The 19,475-nt window shown below is 44.8% G+C and overlaps 1 protein-coding gene across 2 annotated transcripts in view; it reads right to left on the bottom strand.

The window, feature by feature from the left end:
- The window catches only part of TEP1 (telomerase associated protein 1), a 38,657-nt gene extending 19,448 nt beyond the window's left edge, over positions 1–19,209 (bottom strand). Inside the window, exons 1-15 of one of the 2 annotated variants that reach the window (XM_045067388.1) lie at positions 18,932–19,209; positions 14,812–15,396; positions 13,508–13,690; positions 13,064–13,198; positions 12,174–12,335; positions 11,595–11,756; positions 11,205–11,282; positions 9,311–9,435; positions 8,954–9,111; positions 5,273–5,382; positions 4,466–4,556; positions 4,047–4,236; positions 1,332–1,500; positions 519–677; positions 261–338 (exon numbers count right to left, since the gene is read on the bottom strand). In XM_045067388.1, the coding sequence (XP_044923323.1) occupies positions 261–338; positions 519–677; positions 1,332–1,500; positions 4,047–4,236; positions 4,466–4,556; positions 5,273–5,382; positions 8,954–9,111; positions 9,311–9,435; positions 11,205–11,282; positions 11,595–11,756; positions 12,174–12,335; positions 13,064–13,198; positions 13,508–13,690; positions 14,812–15,372 (2,361 nt within the window). In that variant the 5' untranslated portion in view covers positions 15,373–15,396; positions 18,932–19,209. The remainder of the gene's footprint in view (positions 1–260; positions 339–518; positions 678–1,331; positions 1,501–4,046; positions 4,237–4,465; positions 4,557–5,272; positions 5,383–8,953; positions 9,112–9,310; positions 9,436–11,204; positions 11,283–11,594; positions 11,757–12,173; positions 12,336–13,063; positions 13,199–13,507; positions 13,691–14,811; positions 15,397–18,931) is intronic. The other variant, XM_004781463.3, reaches the window with a different exon arrangement.
- Between the last annotated feature and the right edge of the window lie 266 nt (positions 19,210–19,475).

The following is a 19,475-nucleotide window of genomic DNA, read 5'->3' as shown; positions in this document are numbered from 1 at the left end:
ATGTCGGTAGCTTGAAATCAGCTGTGATAGGAGTATTTACACCATAGAAATTAGCAAATGCTATTAACAAAGACTAATTTTTTCCAGAGAGCTGGGTGTTAAGCATTCACCAACACACCACTGGATAGGGTACTACAGCCAGCTGGGAGTGGATGTGGGTACCGTACTTAGTTTGAAAGATGATCTTCGAGAAATTAGAGACATCGGTTGTGGAGGGAAAAGTGAAGGAGTGGGAGGGCTTCTCAGGGACTGGGACTCACAGGGACTCTTTGGGCAGCCAGGGACAGCAGGTACTTCCCAAAAGTCTGCAAGGACCATTCACCCTCTTCATCCAAATCCTGAAGAAAAGAGTCTTATGTTCCGTGTTGGCATGGGAGATCATCAGTAAGCAACAAACACCATTTTCTGCTTGGGAAATCTTCAGAACTATCTATATCCAAGCCTTTCCTGATTTATCAGGCCGTTTCAAGGACCGTGTCCATTCATGCATTTTTGCTTGGTGGGGGTGGGTGTCTGACCTGGGCCTGAGCCTGGAGCATGCTGGCAGTCTTCAGGATACCTTCTTCTGCTTTAAGCACAGCAGTCCTCATAGTGCCTCCTCCACAGAATAAAAGATCCACCTGCTCCGCCCGTGCAATCATCATCCCAATCAGCAGCAGCACATAGCTTATGGGGGGCTGCTTGGACAAACATCACAGTGAGATACGGCCACCCCCCCACCCCCCACATTTTTAATGTAAGTTCCATGTCTAACACAGGGCTCAAACTCACCACCATTAAGATCCATAGTTGTATACTCTACCAACTAAGCCAGCCAAGCCAGCCAGATTCCCCAGCTCCCTTATTTAGAAACCTACCTTTACCCATCCAGCCCTGGAGGTCAAACACTCCACTGGTTGGGGAAAAGGGACAAAATCCCCAGTTAGGAAGGGATAGCTTCAGCAGCTCTCAAGAAGAGCTGGTCAGGGAGAAAGGTGGAGAAGGACCAGGATTCATGCCCAAATTGAAAACTGGGATATAGGGAAATGAAAATGAGACATACTTTGGTGACAGAAATTTAGAGAGAATTAAGTACCAGCCAAATGTGAAAAACAGAAGTATTATAATGCAGGAACAGGCATTAGACAACATTCTAGGAACTGTCCCTAGGAACCAGGGTCCAATACTGAGATGCAAATGCATGCCATTTATTTCAGGTCTGAGTACTTCCTTGGGAAAACCATGTCTGGGAACAGGATACCTCTCAGAATCCCCAGCCCCTTTTCTAACCCCCAACCTTTTAATTTTTTTCTTTTTCTTCTCTCTCTCTCTCTCTTTTTTTTTTCTTTTACCCCTTGCAAGTTGCTCTTCCGACAGAGCTCCTCCGTCCCCATGTCCGTCAGATAGACCAAGATGGTGCGGCCAGGCAGCGGGGGCAGGTTGTGCTTCACAGAGATGTTCACGGCTGTCTCCAGGGCCTGCCGGTACCGAGCCAGCATCTCACCATCATACTTCCCCCATCTGTCAACAGAAAAGACACAAACAGAAGGGCTCAGGGGTTTCTCTACTTGCCATTTTGAGGAAGATAGGAAGATGAGAACTTGGCACTCCGGCAAGGAGTGTTTCCGCCCCTGCCACAGCTCGCCTCCACTGCCGGCAGGGGAGACTGGGGCAGAACTTCCCCATTTCCATTCCAAGGGCCTCTACTGACCTTTCTCATGGCAGAAGAGGGGAGTCATCTGTAGACCCACTCTCTGAAATCCTTTGCCATACTTCCCACATAAATCCGTACCTACTTCATGAGGCAAGATTTAACTGCTACATACTTTTAATTGTATTTTAAAGAACAAATACTAACTCATATTCTGAAAACCAGCAGTTAAAGAGGAAAGAAGAAAACATTCATCCATTCATCCCACCTTTCTAGTAGAATCTCTACTTCAGGGTAACTGAATAGTTTAAATTGATAGGAGAGGTTCTTTTTAGAGTTCCAGCTAATAAATATGGGGAATGATAGAAAACTCCCACTCTAGAGCAGCTAATGAAACAACGGGTTCAGGCAAAGATCACCAAAGCATGAACCATCGACTTACAGAGAAGAGATCAGGCTATAACCACTCAAAGGCATGGGTAGCAGCACTATGAGTAGGACCACCAGAGCTTTGGTGTCCCCTGATCTTGTATCTTATTACAAGGCTTAAAAAAAAAAAAAACAGTTAAAAAAAAAAAAAGGTGGTCTCATTTACAGGATACAAAGAATCCCCTATGAGAAATAGTCTTACAAGGAAAAAAAAGTGAATCTTAAATCTATGTAAGCCTTTAGAGTTAATACCCTCAGCACATGAAACAGAGAAACAAGTTAGAAGACACCATGAGGAGGATGACAAATCCAGAAAGTGGGACACACTGCAAGGTCCCTGAAGCCAGTTTCTATAGTAAGTCAATGGCCTGAAGACAATGAAAATATTAAAAGAGATATAAGAGACTTAATAGTTAAATGTAATGCGTATGCCTTATTTGGATTCTGATTTGAATAAAATTGTGAAATCATAATTTTGAGATGATTGGGAAATTTGAATATGGACTAGATAATAAAAGATAATACCAAGGAATTATTATAATTATTAGGTTTATTAATGACATTCTAACTACATAATAAAATGTATTAAAAGACACATGTGGAGATAGGAAAGGATGAAATAAAATTATATTATATGGCATTTGTTCATAAAACACCTTCCCAGAAAAAAGAAGAAATGGACCACTAAAAGAACTATGGTAAAATCTAGATAATTACAGAATGTGGCTAACAGTTTCATGAGAGCCCATTATAATATTATCATTACTTGTGTGCATGTTTAAAACTTTTTTCATAATAATTTTTTTTAACATTTTATCTATTTATTTGACCAGAAAGAGATCACAAGTAGGCGAGTGGCAGGCAGAGGCGGGGGGGAGGGGGGGGAAGTAGGCCCCCTGCTGAGCAGAGAGCCCAATGCGATGGGGGGGTACACCATCCCAGTGCCCTGGGATCAAGAACTGAGCTGAAGGCAGAGGCTTAACCCACTGAGCCACCCGGGTACCCCTATAATAATGTTTTTAAACTAGAAAATTCAGTATTCTCTACCAGTGCTATCCAATAGAATTAAGTTACAGTTAATGAAACAAAATTAAATTTCACATGTAACTAAAAATTTTTAGTAGCTGTAGGAAGAAAGTAAAAATAAACTGGAGATATTAACCCAATATGACATTTGATTAAACATATTAAACTATTTTCATTTTAACATGAAATTAATACAAAAGTTACAGAGGAGATATTTTACACCCTTTTTCATACTGTCCTCAAAATCTGGCACATCTCAATTCCAACTCGCTGTGTGTGGCTTGTGGCTACTGAGATGGCCAGCGAATGTTTGTTTTTTGGACTGGACTCCAGACTTGACTTTTAAGTTGCCCTGGCTTCAGCCACGCATTCCCTAGTAGGTTAGATGAGCCCTGCCTTTGTCTTGAATGAAGATCCTGTTGAAGCATCTAAAGGGCAGAGTGCCGGGACTTCAACAACCTTACAGAACAGGTTTTATGTCTGACTTTGAGCCTGCTCGGTGGTTATGATCTTTACATGTATAAACTAACAAACAAATAAATAAATAAAGACAGGACAAGAGAGAGAGAGAAAACAGATATCATGGAAGAAAAAAGAAACTGAACCAGAACAGGAGCAGAGGACAGAGAAAGGAGAATGCTGCACAGATTCACAGAGCCCCCCAGAAACCAATAAAACAATCCCAGATAATAAATTGGAGGCCTCAACATAGTTTTTTTCTCATGATTTCTCCATAGGACAACATTAAAGGCAAGGTTTGCCATGTAAAGAGTTGGAACCAGACAAGTCTGAGCCACTGGGACAAACATATCTTCACAGAATAAAAGTTGGGGTTCCCAGATGACTCCCGAGCCCTGTAATGGTACCTCTTGTTGCCCACCCTTTGCTCCCAGAGAGCATAGCATGCATAGGCGCGCGCGCGCGCGCACACACACACACACACACACACACACACACACACCTGGCCTTTTGTATTTTCAGCTTTTCCCACTTGAGCTGCTCATATATCACGGGTATCATCATTGTTGTCCGAAGGTTCTGGCGACTTGGGTTGAAAGGATACCTCCGATAGGTCATCCAATTCTTGCTCTTTTTTGCATTTCTAGTCATTATTGAACACATCAGTTTTGCATTGGAAGGGAGTGGCAATGCTGTGTGGTAAACAGGTAAGTAAGTGAGTCAGTGTCAGTCAGCCTGTGCTCTCCTATTGTCCTCCCACCAATACCTGCCCTAAGCCCTGACCCTCGGGCTGGCAAGTGTCTGAACTCTGCCCACCCCACATCCTGAGACCAGAAGGCAAGAGGCTGAAACATACCAGTGCTCCTAATTCATCTACTCTCAGACTCGGGAGACAAACAGGATTCGGAAGATAGATAATACCTTTACTTTTGAGTCGAGCCTCAAGGTTATTGATGGAATCATGGGCATTAAGGAATCTGAATGGGAACTGCCGACTGTGGATCACCGAATTCTGGAAAGCAAGGGAGGGGTCACGAGCAACATATCAGGGAGAATGGGGGTGGGATTAATCAGGGTCCTCAGGGACCAGGAGTACTAGATAACCACTGTCTTAGATTTGTGGGAAAATGAGGAAGGATAAAATGGATATTACAGAAGAGATACAGAAAAAAGTGGAGAAGAATAAATGAAAAAGAAAGCTGTCAGGTAGACTATGAAAAGAAGGAAAGAAGGGAGGGATGGCTGAGTGGCTCAGTCTTGAGCATCTGCTTTTGGCTCAGGTCATGATCCCACGTACCCAGGATCATGTCCTGCATCAGGCTCCTTGCTCAATGAGGAGCCTGCTTCTCCCTCTGCCTGCTGCTGCCCCTGCTTGTTTTCCCTCTCTCTTTCTCTCTCTGACAAATAAAATCTTTAAAAGAAGAAAAAAAGAAAAAGAGGGAAGAAGTAAAGGAAGGAGGCTGATTTCTTTAATATCAGACTCCCTCCAAAGTCAGTTACATCATATAAGTGCCTCTTCTTGGTAAATCAGTGATCCAAGGAAAGTTCTTATACTTGAACTGTCTCTGCCAGCAGAGACAGCAGATCTGTCTCTGCCAGCCTATCCATATCTCCATACCTATTTATAGCCCACATAAAATAGCTCGTGGCCAGGACCTTCCACAGCCATGAGGAAGAAGCAGCAGCATCACTGCACCCACCTCTAGTCCCCCTGCCCCCCCCACATACCTCATGCTGGAGTCTCTGGAGTACAAGCTCGTGGTGGCGGGCACTGATTCCAACCCGCAGCAGGTTGCACAGATTCCGAAGCAGGGCCATGAAGGGAAGCTTCCCATTGTCTGTGGAAGGTCAGGCACAGGGTAAGGAAAGCAGACAAAGGATGAATAAGGAAGGTCAGAGACCAGAGTAAGACATTCAGAGGCCACAAAGAAAATGCAGAACGGAGAGAGTGAGGTACTAACATACAATATACCCGACTCAAAATGTTTCAGACATCTAGAAAGATGAAAACAGGATTGGCCTAAAGTGTGGTACAAGATTTATATAACATTGTTTACAAGACAGCTGTTTGAATAAACAACTCCTATTGTTGCTTTGTCTGCTGGTCCAGCCACGCAATTGGGTTGAACCAGCAAAAATATATTCTCTAATCTAGAGTAAAGATTTCCAAACATTTTAGGTGGTGAAACATGAAATTTTCTAATGTAAGTTTATTTATTTATAAATTGTATACATGTAGTGTAATCATCGGGTTAATATTTCCAGGCACAACATAAGCTAAAGTAAGGTTCACCTTTAATAATAATGTATATAAATTCATATTTCAAATAATCTTCCTGGAAATTTTGAAGTTTTCTGGCAAACTTCTTGTGAGATCTGATTAAATAGTCATTATTTTTCATTGAAATTGAGGTGAAGAAGATTTGCACTAAAGAATTTCACCCCTATTACTTTCATATTGTCCATTTGTTCTGTGATATTAGTGTCATTTTCAAGTCATAGTTTCTTGATAATAACGTCTTTAAGGCTTATGTCTACTTCAGATGGTTAGTTTGGTTAAGACTGAATAATAATTCTAAATCCACTTACAATTCAAAGATAAGTTTGGTAAGTCATTATGCAGAAACCAAAAGAGAGTGAGGGGCTCTGTGGACACCCTTGTACTAGAGAAACCCTATTCTTCCTCCACAAACCTGAACTCTTATATGTGCCATGTACCATACTACACACAGACCGAGTGACCACAGGGGCGCAATCTGTTTGGTAAATATTGGGAAAATCCTTTCCTTTCTTTCTTTTAGACAAGGGAAACCATAAGTGTGAGGTGTGATATTTTTCTTGGGTACCCCCAGAGGTGCTTTCGGACCACCTCAGAGACATGGCCTGTCAGCCCCCAGCCACGTTCCCAGGCACTAGCAGCAGCTTCTGTCAAGAGAGTGGTGGTGTCTTTTTTTAAGGTGATTTAAGTCTCATTTGAATTACAAGATAGAAGCTTCCAGCCTTCTGGAAGTCCTGCAGTTCTTGAGTCATAATTCTATTCACAAACTGTATAGAAGAATTAGGTTGTGCACACCATGCAAATGGTGGGGAAGAACTCATAAACAATTACATCCTTTGTCAGTTCATAAATTGTTCTCAACTGTTGCTATGTATGAGAGGCTTTCTAGAACATTTAAATAAGAAATTAAGTCCAATATCATATTTATGATACTAGAAAATAAATTTAACCTTTATCCTTCAGACTGAGAAGTTCACTGATTTCATTCAAAAAAACTCCACAGAGCCCCTCACTCTCTTTTGGTTTCTGCATAATGACTTACCAAACTTATCTTTGAATTGTAAGTGGATTTAGAATTATTATTCAGTGGCTCAGTGGGTTAAGCCGCTGCCTTCGGCTCAGGTCATGATCTCAGGGTCCTGGGATCGAGTCCCGCATGGGGCTCTCTGCTCAGCAGGGAGCCTGTTTCCCTCTCTCTGCCTGCCTCTCAGTCTACTTGTGATTTCTCTCTGTCAAATAAATAAATAAAATCTTAAAAAAAAAAAAAAAACTGCTAATGAGGGCACCTGGGTGGCTCAGTCAGTTAAGCGACTGCCTTTGCCTCGGGTCATGATCCCAGAATCCTGGGATCGAGTCCCATATGGGGCTTCTCCTACTCTATGGGGAGTCTGCTTCTCTCTCTCCCTCTGCCTGCTGCTCCCCATGCTTGCGCTCTCTCTTTCTCTGTCACATAAATAAATAAAATCTTTAAAAGAAAAACTGTTACTGAGTTATTAATGAGCCTTGTGGTCTCCCAAGAGGGGTCTGTATATCTCTTTTTTTTTTAAGATTTTATTTATTTATTTGACAGAAAGAGAAATCACAACTAGGCAGAGAGGCAGGCAGGGGGTTGGGAGAAGCAGGCTCCCTGCTGAGCAGGGAGCCCAACAGGGCTCCATCCCAGGACCCTGAGTTCATGACCCAAGCCAAAGGTAGAGGCCTAACCCACTGGGCCACCCAGGTGGAGGGGTCTGTATATCTAATTACATTTTGTCTTATATTTTATTAGTATATTTATATTTTTATACACATTTTCAGATCTATATTTAAATATTTTATGTATTCTCTCAAGTACATAATTCATTAGTACATATATAAAATTGTTTAAATTATATATACATATATTGTGATGTCAAACAAAAGTTTTTTTGCAATATATGATCAAAAAACTCTGTGGAGTCTAGAGGATTAGACTATGGGCATTAGACTAAGCCTAGACAAATGTCACAGTTTTAATTTTTTAAGGGCAGAGAGAGGAAGTACAGATGACATACCAGAATCAGCTACACATCCTGGCTGCCATCCAGGCAACTTTCTCCTGTTCCACCCAAAGTGTCAAATATTGGGGAAGAGGTTGTCAGGCATGTGTGTGTGTATGCATGTGTTTTTTTTTTTAATATTTTATTTATTTATTTGACAGAGAGAAATCACAAGTATATGGAGAGGCAGGCAGAGAGAGAGAGAGGGAAGCGGGCTCTCTGCTAAGCAGGGAGCCCGATGCGGGACTCGATCCCAGGACCCTGAGATCATGACCCGAGCCGAAGGCAGCGGCTTAACCCACTGAGCCACCCAGGCGCCCGTATGCATGTGTTTTAATGCCCATGTGATTCTCATGTTGATACTCCCAGCGACAACCACACAGTGAGAACCATGACAGATAAGCAGCTGAGAATTTGAGCTGCCCTGGGCACAATCTGCACATGGCAGTTCGCAGAGAAATAGATTTAAAAAAAAAAAAGACAGGCTTCTGAAGCCCCAAAATATGAAGTCTCCAAAACCCAGTCACAAATTCTACAGCAAGATGTCTTTCAACAGAAAAATACTAACTTAAAATTTTCAAAGATGAAATAGAACTTAAGACAGACTAGAAAGAGCCTTGTAGAGTTAAAAATAAACTAACAACAGCAACAAAAAGAGACAAACAGAAGACTGAAATAACTTGGTCCTTCTGATTTAATTTTTTTTTTTCTCTTTATCAGTATGGGCAAATTACCTCAAAGTCCTAAATATGGGTTCCTGCGGAGATTCCAATACTCCATATGCCAATCCTACCTTGATTAGATGACTTACCCAGTATGACCTAAGTGAAATCAGAGAGAAGGTACCACTTTGTCCTGTGTTGATCAAGGCTTGTAAATCACCTAACCACATCTGGAATAACGACCTCCCTATGAAGTCAGTGCCGTCAAAGCAGACACCACTGGTCTGCTTGGGCATGGTCGATGGCAAAACTCACAAACCCAATCACTTTCAGTGATGCAACCCCCAGGCAAGAGAATAACTGTATCATGCCACAGAAGTTAACTCAGGGTCCAAAACGTAGAGGTGTGAGTGGGGAAGAGGATGGGACTGTATGGTCAAGGTTACTCTACCAATCAGCTCCTCCCAGACAGAAGCTTTGTTCCCCCGCAGGCTCAGCTCCCGCTCCCAGGTTTCTGGCTGAGGGAGCTTCATCCGCTTCCCAGCTCTGCTAGAATCCCATGGCCCAGGAAGGCGACTTCGAGAAAATGTTTGTAGGCTGGAAGGATATCTGGAACAGAAGAGGAAAATCTTACCATTTCAAAGCTGGCAGAAAATAACACAGAAGAGAGAAAGTCAGTCAGTCAAAGCTAGTCAGTTGCACTTGCCACTAATGTGACTGGAGTCAGAACTATAGGCACAGGGCCATGGAGGTTGAAAAGCCACAGGGTCACCCATGTGGATGGTATTTTCAGGGTGTGTCTTCTCACCTGTAGCCCAGTAGGGCTTGGACGTGCTGAGCCGGCTCCCGGATGTGCAGTCGCTGCACTAACTTCTTGAGAGTGAACCTCGGCTGCTTCTTTTTCTCTGGTACTGCACTGTAGGTCTCCTCAAACTGTGGAAATATCCCCCAAGTCCCACAGAAGTCATTTAATCTATGACCATGTCACTTGCTTCAGAAATCAGAACTGCAGACATCCTATACCTACGAGGTAATTTCTTCCCCCAATGTAGATCTGGGCAAAGAGTAGGAAGAGGCAGCAAAAGTCACCAGCAACAAGAACTTCTGCAGTGAGCATACCATTGTAGCTCTTTGGGGTCACTGTGTTTCATGTACGCAAGATTGAACTATCAATAGTTAACACAGGATAACTGGCTTGTGAAAAACAAGATGGGGATGGAATGAACAGAGAACATCTCCTTCTCAGAGGGAGGGAAAGGAAAAAGCAGCTTTTATTTAAATCACTGAGACTTGGAGGAGGAGGTAAATGGAGGCATCAGAAAACACAAGCCACAGGGAGTGGAAAAACAGAACAAAGTTGCCTTTCTATGGTGTCTTCTACAATAGAAGAGCTAAGATTGGGATATATTATTAGAATGAAGAGAAAAGATCAGTTGACCAACTGAGAATGTTTTCTCTTGTAATAATCACCATAATATTTTCCCAGTAATCTATTTTAATGATGATGATGTTGGTGATAGCTAACACTTACTCAGTGCCAGGTATTGTGAGAAATATTTTAAATTCAGGGTGCCTGGGTGACTCAAGTCATGATCCTGGGGTCCTAGTCCCATATCAGGCTCCCTGCTCAGCAGCTCTTGCTGTCCCCAACTTGTACTCTGTCTCTGTCTCTGTCTCTCTCTCTCAATACCTCTCTCTCACACACACACACAAAATCTTTTTTTAAAGATTTTATTCATTTATTTGACAGAGAGAGATCACAAGTAGCCAGAGAGGCAGGCAGAGAGAGAGAGAAGGAAGCAGGCTCCTGCTGAGCAGAGAACCCAATGTGGGGCTCAATTTCGGGACCTTGAGACCATGACCCAAGCTGAAGGCAGAGGCTCAACCCACCCAGCCACCCAGGAACCCCAAAATAAATAAAATCTTAAAAAAAAAAAAAAGAAATACTTTAAATTCAGTGACTGATTTAATCCTCACAAGAACCCAATGAAGTACCCAATGAGGCACTGCTATTATCCCTATTTTATATCTGAGGAAACAGAGGTAAGACAGGGTAAGTCATTTGGCAAAGTTTGCATAACCAGCGAGTGGTGCTGGTCGGGGGATTCAAATCTAGGTCTAATTCCTGATTCTATGCTTTTAACCACAAAGTGCAGTGCTTTATTTGTCATTAAATGCAAAAATGCTTGGTTTGGTTTTAAAACTTCCTGCAGAAATTTTATACTTTATAAAGTATATACTTTATAAGTTTCATACTTTCTTTCTTTCTTTCTTTGGAAGAGAATGGTGGGGGGTGGAGAGAGAGAACCTCAAGAAGATTCCCTGATATGTGAGAAGCCCAACGTGCAGGGCTCAATCCCATGACCCCGCGATCATGAACTGAGTCAAAATCAAGAGTCAGATGCTTAACCAACTGAGCCACCCATGTGCCCATATTTCATACACTGTTAGCTCACTTACCCAGCTGTACGTGCCACCAGTCCATAAATAGTAAGGGAAGCAACATGGGAAATAAAAGGAGCCTTTCCCAGTGCTCTCAAACCTGACCCTACAATCACAACTGAGAACTCCCCAGGAAGTTGGAAATTGGAATATGCCTACCACATCTTGAGTATTTCTAAACCAAACAGAATTCCATTTCTAAATATTAGCTGAGAAAAGGTTTTACATGCACATGTGGAACCCCAGAACAAGGCACTCACCTTCTTCTGTTCATCTTTAAGAGGCCTCAGGTACCTCGGCCAGTATTTTTGTGTCTCAGAAAATGGGCGCCCTGTCTTCTGTAGGGATAGGAGAAGCAATTTCAAAATGGGAAATGGAACCCATCCTTGGAGAGATCCATTCCAATGGTACCAAAGGTCCATCTCTGCCAAAAAGGAAGCCAGCCAAGACAGCCCTGCCCTGTCTGCCCCCTGAGCTCTACTCAGCCCTTCCCTCTGCCTTTCTCTGACTCCTTTAATATGGTAGGAACATGTCAGAGGCTTAGTGTGGGATCCCCCAGGGTCAGCAGGTTCCTTGGACCTCCTGCCCACCCCCCTTTTCCAGAGAGAAAGGGCCTAGGCTGTGAATGATCAGACTGAGCAGGGACTGACTGGGGGCCGGGGAGGCGGGCGGGGGCAACTCTTGGCCCGGTGCTTCCGAGGGTTGTACTTAGCCAGCTGGTACTCATCAAACTGGGCAAATTTGTCAGTCATAGCAGCACGCAGGCAGGCAGGCAGGGGCACCAGCCTGTCCTCCTCTCCTCCAGCCAGGTTCTGTCAGTGAGAGAGGAAAGACCCTCAGGAGTGAGACACAGATCAACCCTCTACAACAAGGCAAGACCACTTCACAGGGATAAATGAGGGCACAGAAGAAGAAGATGGCTTCCAGCCCCAGCTCTAGAGTGATCATTTCTACAGTCCTGGCCAGTTGGCAGACTTCTCTGATTCTCATCTCCTGCATCGTAAACACGAGGTCCAGAATAAGACCAATTTTTCTCCCACTGTGGTCCAGCTCTTCTCAGTCATATTCTCTCTATTGGGCAACCCAGCACAATCCAGGGAGAAGCTGTCCTATCCGGGAAGCAAAGCTGAGGACAACTGAGGGGAGGTGGAACTAGATGAGAATTTTCCGCAGGGATGTGATAAGCAAGGGAGAGAGAACCAGTGAGAGCCAAAGCTCAGGGAACATACCTGGTAGAACGTGGCTACCTGGATCCAATCAGAAGGCAGCTGGACAATGGCACAGAAATAGCGTCGCAGGTGGGGGCGGCAGACCGGCAAGAAGGCAGCAATGGCCAACACTTTGTTGGCCACAGTCCGGATGTTCAGCTGCTGCCTGGCGTACAGAGCTGCCTGAGGCACAGGGTGGGGAGAGCTGGCATCTCAGCCACTTGTCCCAAAGCATCATGCCCCAAACAAACTCACTTGCTTAATCCACTTGCTTAAAACCTTTTCTGAACACTTCACAATGTCTATAAAACAGAAAGCCCAAGCCTGCTGACTTGGAAGGCTACATCCTCCATACTCTAGCCCTTATCCACCTTTGCAGCATGGCTTCTTCTGAGTCTACTGATCACCTTCCAAGTCAACCAGGTACTTAGAGGGCTTCCCATCACCAAGGGCCATTGAAAATTACCCAGGGTAATTTTCAGGCCACCCTGTCCCCCAGTCAATCCGTGCTCAACCTGGTCATAGAAAACATCCCTCCTCCCCTGTTTCTCTTCTTCTGAAACATTCACTGCCTACTACTCCATTTGCATTTATGTAATACTTGGGAATGTTCTGCTTCCCTAACAATATCATAAGCTCCTTAAAAGCCAGATCTAAGTTTCATGATCTTCAAGGCCTAGTTTTGAGTACTTAGCCTGTGTAGTTACTAAACAAATGAGCCCTAGTATACTCTTTCCCAATCTCATCTTCCCCCCACTCCTCAAAGAACCTCAGGGACTAGCCCTCAGACTCACCCAGAGATCCTACTCCCTTCCCACAAAGCTGGCCACTATTCCCCTCCCACACCATGGCCACAGTTCCTGCCTCCCAGCTTCCAGTTCCCATCCAACCACTCCTTCACACCACAGTACCTTAAGGATGAATTCAGGCTCCAAAGGTGCAAGTTCACTACAGACTTCAAAGAGAGTACCCGAGGTCATGTCAGCTGCAGCTTCTATGTTTACCTCTGATGTCAGAGAGGAGCACAGCAGGCTTATGAGAACCATCTGAGAATTGAGAAAGAGAGGGGAGAAAGGATGAAAGAGATCATGAGGACCAACTCAAGCACCCACTCAGGCTGATTTACGAAATCAAGAGCAGAGAGAAATGACCCCCACTTTCAGAAAGATGTCTGTCCAACTGAGAGGTTAGAAAAGGTGACTAGGGAATGAGAAATAAGAGCTGGGTGATACCCCATCCTTCCCCTGCCATCTGTGGAGGTGAACTGGTTTGGCCCTTGGTCACCACCCCTCCCACACCACCTCACACCATTCCCTCCACCATCATCAATCTCTCCCCAGCACTGGAACTTTTACCTTCTTGTCCTTAAGGGCCTGGTCAGTGGGCCCAGGATGAGATTCAGAGTCCTCAGTGGTGAGCTTCAGGACAGGCTCCTCCACCTTCTCTTCCTCTCCCAAGCTTAGATTATAAACAGGCATCTGAACCTCTACCCGTTCCTTCTCTTCCGGCAATTTCTCTTCTGAAGAGGAACAAGAGCCCTGGGGATAGTGGCAGTTGATAATCACATAGACAGATCCGAAGACAGATCTCTCAAACACAGACAGATCTGAAGGCAGATCCCAGGCACAGGAGGAGTCTACATCTATCTTCCAGAACCAAAACTCCTTCTCCCTCCCCCCTCACACCCGGGCATCCATCTCTCTTGGCTGACAGAGTGACCCCTCACTGTCACACACACCAACTTTCCCAATTCAACCTTCTGAGCCTTTGCTCAGACGCTCTGAGATCTTTCCCTGCTTTCATTTCCTTATTGATGCCACAGCCAAGGAGTCCAAGGCTCCTCACACACACCTCCTACGATACTATTAAGATATTCTGGATTCAGGAAAAAAAAAAAAAAAAAGGCCAAGTCCCAGATCAATCCCCCAGCAACCGTGAGCTGCTTAACTTCTGAGTCTCAGCTTCTTCACTCCCTACAACCTATTTGATGGGGCCATTAGAAGATTAAATGGGGTAATATATATATGGCTCTTTGCAAATTGCAAAGCCCTAAATAAATGTAAGACGGCAATAGTAATCCTGACAATGACCCTCTGAGACAGATTTTCACAGACCATATTTTAAAGGGAAAGAAATCAAAGCTTCAACAGGTTACGTCTTGGCCAAGGTTGTACGGCTTGTTGTTGGCAGAGACAGTATAGCCTCTGCCTCAGTCTGATACCCAAGTCCATACAGAAGAAATATGTGTTTATCTACTGATTCTGCCTTGTATGCTAAATGTGTGTGTATAGATGTGTATAAGTGGACACATGTTTACACCTGTAAATATAGGGAAGTGGGCCATGGTATGGCAGATGTCATCCCTGCTGGACATAAGACCTCAGAAGCACTTGCTTGGCTGCTACTCCAATATCACGCTGCCCGTCCTCCTGAGCAGAGGCTTTCTAAGGCCAGCTCTATTGTACAGAATATCTGAACTTGATATGCGGTAAAAGTAGTGACGCTGAAGACGACAGCCCGAGGGTCAAGGGGCCCTCAGGAAGACGCTCTGAGGACATAAGGTACACAGACACAGAGCAGCAGAGGGGAAACTGAGGCACCAAGGCTAGGGACAAAAGCATCCAACAGACATGCATGGACAAGTGCCTGGAGCTATTACCAAAGCTGTTTCAGGAGCTTTCTCTGTGGCAGAGATGGATTTCGAGGCTGTGGGGCAGCTCAGACAGGCTAGCCCCTCAGAGAGGCACTGGGCCCTAGGAGGCTCAGAGAGTGAGAAGCTGCTGATGTTCAGACTACACACATCAGCTTGCACCAGGTGAGCTTTCTGGAGACAGTGGAGCAAGGGGCTAGTAGACACAGAACTTTTTAGAACAGGGAGCGTGGCCAGGCACCGATTCTCCAACGAGAGGATGTCTGGGTGGACAGAAACATGCCCATGTAGTTTCTCCATAGTCTTCAGGTCAGGAAGTGTGGCCAGGCACTGGTTTTCTAAGGAGAGAATGTCTGGGTGGGCAGATACATGCCCACGTGGTTTCTCCATGATCTTCAGGTCAGGAAGTGTGGCCAGGCACCGGTTTTCTAAGGAGAAGATATCTGCGTGGGCAGAGACATGCCCATGTGGTTTCTCCATGGGCTGCAGGTTGGGGAGGGTGGCCAGGCTCCGGTTTTCTAAGGAGAGAATGTCCAGGTGGGCAGACGCATGCCGGTGGAGTTTCTCCATAGCTGGACCCCAACCAGTATATGCCTAGAAGGAGAGAAAGACAGGTGATGAGCTCCTGGCTGCATTGGAGTGTGTTTGCCCTCGGAGTATGTCTTTCCCACAGTCCTCCTGGTAATCCCAGTGACCTGCAGGCAGGGAACAACCAATATTTCTTTTTCAAAGAATGGGTTCATTCTAAGGATATATTCTGAAAATATTATACAGAGAGAATTCAGGGAGCATTAAATGAGAGAAATAGGGGAAAGATAAGGCAGAAGCTGAAGAGCAGAGAAATTAAAAAAAAAAAAAAAAAAGTACTGGAGATGAAAGTGATATGTCTCCTCACAAAGGGGTAAAGGAGGCCCCTAGGGCTATTAGTGCAATCCCAACTAAGGGATCATATTTGTAATCTGGACTCTAGACTCTAAGCTCTAGAGAAACAAAAATTTTTTTTAAGATTTTATTTATTTATTTGACAGACAGAAATCACAAGTAGGCAGAGAGGCAGGCAGAGAGAGGAGGGGGGAAGCAGGCTCCCCCCTGAGCAGAGAGCCTGATGCCGGGCTCCATCCCAGGACCCTGAGATCATGACCTGAGCTGAAGGCAGAGGCTTAACCCACTGAGCCACCAAGGTGCCCAAAACAAATATTTTGATCAAGATGTCTATATTTAACAGCCTCAACTTCCTTGCCTCCTACTCACTGTTCAACCAACTAAATGGCATTCTGTCCCTCCTATTCCCCCAAGGTTGTCCCCTTGGTTAACCAATGGAATTCTTGTTACAATGAGAACAAGCACATCTTGGCCCTTATCTTACCTCATCTCTCAAGCAGAATATGACACTGTGGCTCACTCTCTCACTGAAACCCTCTTTTCTCTTTGGCTGTCTTGGTGCCACTGTCTTGATTTTCCTCTTATATCTCTTACCTTCTCTTCATGAAGGCTCTTTCCCCGCCATCGCTTGAATGTTGAAGCCCCTTAGAATTCTATTCTAATCTTACATACTTTCCCAAGAAAGGCTCCAAATAACATTTCTGTGCTGCAAATGCACAAAATTATTCCCTGACTTAGATCTCATCTGAGCTTCATATTCATTTACCCATTTGCCTACTGGACATCTCCACTTGGATGACTCAAAGGTACCCAAAACTCCAGACCCAAATGTATCATCTTTCTCCCACTCTTTCTCAACTCTATTCCATCTCCTTTCCCCTCTCTGCTTATACAGATATGGAGTGAAATAGACTTGAGTTTGAATCCTGATGGGACCCTGAATCTACTTGGGTTGGTTACTTGAACTCTCTGTGCCTCAGTTTCCTCATCTACAAAACTGACATAAATGCCTACCTCATAGAGTTATTATAAGAATAAATAAAAATGTACTAAGCATTTAGAACAGTGCCTGGTAATTAGTAAGTATTCAATAAATGGAAGCTATTATTATTATATATGTTATTATCAGTAAACTATCAAATCCTATTGGCTCTACTCCCTCAATGTCTCTCAAATCTATCCAGTTCTCTCCATTCTGCCTGCCACCATCTTTGTTGAAACCCTACTCTCACACAGTATGTAAATTTGTCTAAAGGAGTTCCTCAGGATATACCACAGCCACCATTTATATTGCCTTATTTATTTTACCATGATAAAAAATTATTTTGTTTGCTTACTTGCCTACTTGTTCCGGGTTTCTCCTTACTAAAATAAAACTCCCTGAGGGTCAAGGAACTCCTCTGCATGGCCAGCAACACACACATAACCTGGCTTTTGATCCTCTCCCAGCCTCATCCCTTAGTGCTACTCCCATCTAAGCTGCAATCATACATACTCTTTTAAGTTTGTGAATTGCCAAGGTATCTTTTGACTTTGGATCTTTACACAGGTAGACGCCTATAATACTCTTCCTTTTACCAGGAGCACTTCCTTTCCCAGCTCCTCCTTTACCAGTCCAAATTCTACTTTCTTGCCATTCTGCAGGCCTCAGTTTAACAGTCAGTTCCTCCAAGGAGCCTTTGCTGACAGCCAGCCCGTCTAATATAGTGGCCTCTATGTTCTCACAACAGCAAACGTGCTCTATTACAAAACACATTCCTTACCTTGTAGTTGTCTGTCTTTCCCCCCACCAGACTATAAGTTCCTGAGGACAGAGATCCTTTTTGCCTTGTTCACCAATATTTCTAAAATGCCTTGTCAGAGGGATTTAGAGGCTTTTAGAGAATCTGGTGAAAGCTGTGTAGCTTTTTCAAAGAAAAAGATGAGTATATACCATTTTGCACTCGAACTTTCAGGGAGTCCATTCATGGATCTCTTAAAATCCCCCATTAAGTGCAAATTAAGAACTTCTGCCTGGCAAATGCTTAAATTTCTATCATGAGGAATGTATTTACTTACTTATTGGACAAGTGCTTATCACCTATTTACATTTAAGTATTTTAGGAATAAGTATGTTGTTAAGTCAATCACTTGATTGACTTAATGCACAAGAGCTTAGGGACAGGACTGCAGAATACTTCCAAGAAGACTTAATTAGACTGACAATCCATAACTAGAAAAGACAATGCTATCTCACCAGACACTAGTACACTACATTAGTACATCAGTGTGAACAAATTACATCAAGAGTGATGGCCTCTGTGCCCTAGTAGACTTCCTTCATGTCTTTGCACTATATAAGGAAGAGGAGTGGGAAATCTCAGAACTGACTCAAGATATATCAAAACAAAATAAAAAGTCTTAAAATAGGGATGTCTGGGCGGCTCAGTTGGTTCAGGTCATGATCCCACCGTCCTGGGATCCAGTGCTTCCCGCAGTCAGCCTCCTCTCTCAGCCAGGAGCCTGCTTCTCCCTCTGCCTGCTGCTCCTCCTGCTTCCCCCCCCCCCCACAAATAAACTCTTTAAGAAAACTAAATAAAATATTTTAAAAGTCTTACAATAAAAACTAAGCTAACAGAAAAATACAGTTAAATATTTTTGCACCCTAGAGTTGTTTGTGAAGGGAGACTCAGCTGGACTACAACTGAAAAGTAAAAATCCCAGTTCGATTCTCCAGAAATAACCACTGCTAACTGTTCTATATGAACAATTTCAGACACTTCCTATACATATACACGTTTATCCCCCACCCACCCTTTTTTTTTTTTTTTTTTTTTTTTTTTTTGCAGTACACCAAGAGGACCACACTTTACACACTATTCTCTACTTAGTAGATCTTGGAGACCTTGCCGGGGTAACACATTAGTACCGCTTTTAAGCGGGCTGATACTCTCCTGCGCCGGCACACCCCGGTATTAGAAGCGACGGTCACACCATCTACTGCTCTGTAATGGCAGCTTCTCTAGAGCAGAGTGACTCATTCTCACCGGGTCTCTTTCCAAGTGCTTCCATCCCCTGCCACCCCACCCCCACAGTCTCCGCCGGCTCCCCCACTTTTCCTTTCACAACCACACCCCGTCCCGAGCAGCCGGAGGACGCGGCGGCCAAAGGCTCCCTGCCGGCGCCAGGACCTCCCGGCTCTCCCGAGCGTCCGGCTCCCCACTGCCGAGCTCAGCGCCCCGGACCCCAGGCCCCGGCCGGCTTCTACCTGCACCCGGACCGTCCCCGGAACCCACGGGGCTGGCAGACGCTGGCTGACGGCGAGCGTGCCGGTTCTCGGCAGCAGGAAGCCGGGCAGGACTCTCGGCTCCGCCGGTAGGAAGAGTGGAAGCCGGAGGAGGAGCGAGCGGGGAACGGGGAGGGGACGGCGCTCGGGCGTGGACGCGGCCCGGGCCGGGTGCGGCGGCTGCCGCGAGCGCGCACAAGGCCACGGGGAGCTGAGCCGCCGGCTGGTGGCCGGAACGCGTAGAGGACGCTGCAACCTCTCCCGGACCCGACTTTAGTCCCCGCCCCACTCGCGTCCCTCGCACTCCCCCTCCCGCCTCCTCCTTTCTCCTGTTGTGTCCTCAAACTCGGCTTCTGGGGAGGGATTTTGGCATGTTCTCCTCCTATCTGGGCTCCTTTTCTCTTGGTGTCAAAAATAGGTGGACCCTTCCTCCTAAAGTCACTTGGTGAGAGTGGAAATAAAAGGTGAGAGAAAGTCTAATTCCCTGTAACCTGGGGAAATGCAGTGGCCTGTTAGCAGGTGTAGA

The sequence above is a fragment of the Mustela putorius genome, unplaced genomic scaffold, assembly GCF_011764305.1.
Source record: "Mustela putorius furo isolate JIRA1106 unplaced genomic scaffold, ASM1176430v1.1 tig00003896_pilon_pilon_pilon, whole genome shotgun sequence".
Taxonomy (NCBI): Eukaryota; Metazoa; Chordata; class Mammalia; order Carnivora; family Mustelidae; genus Mustela; species Mustela putorius.
The sequence above is the reverse complement of the archived record's forward strand: the minus strand, read 5'-3'. Positions and strand labels throughout refer to the sequence as shown.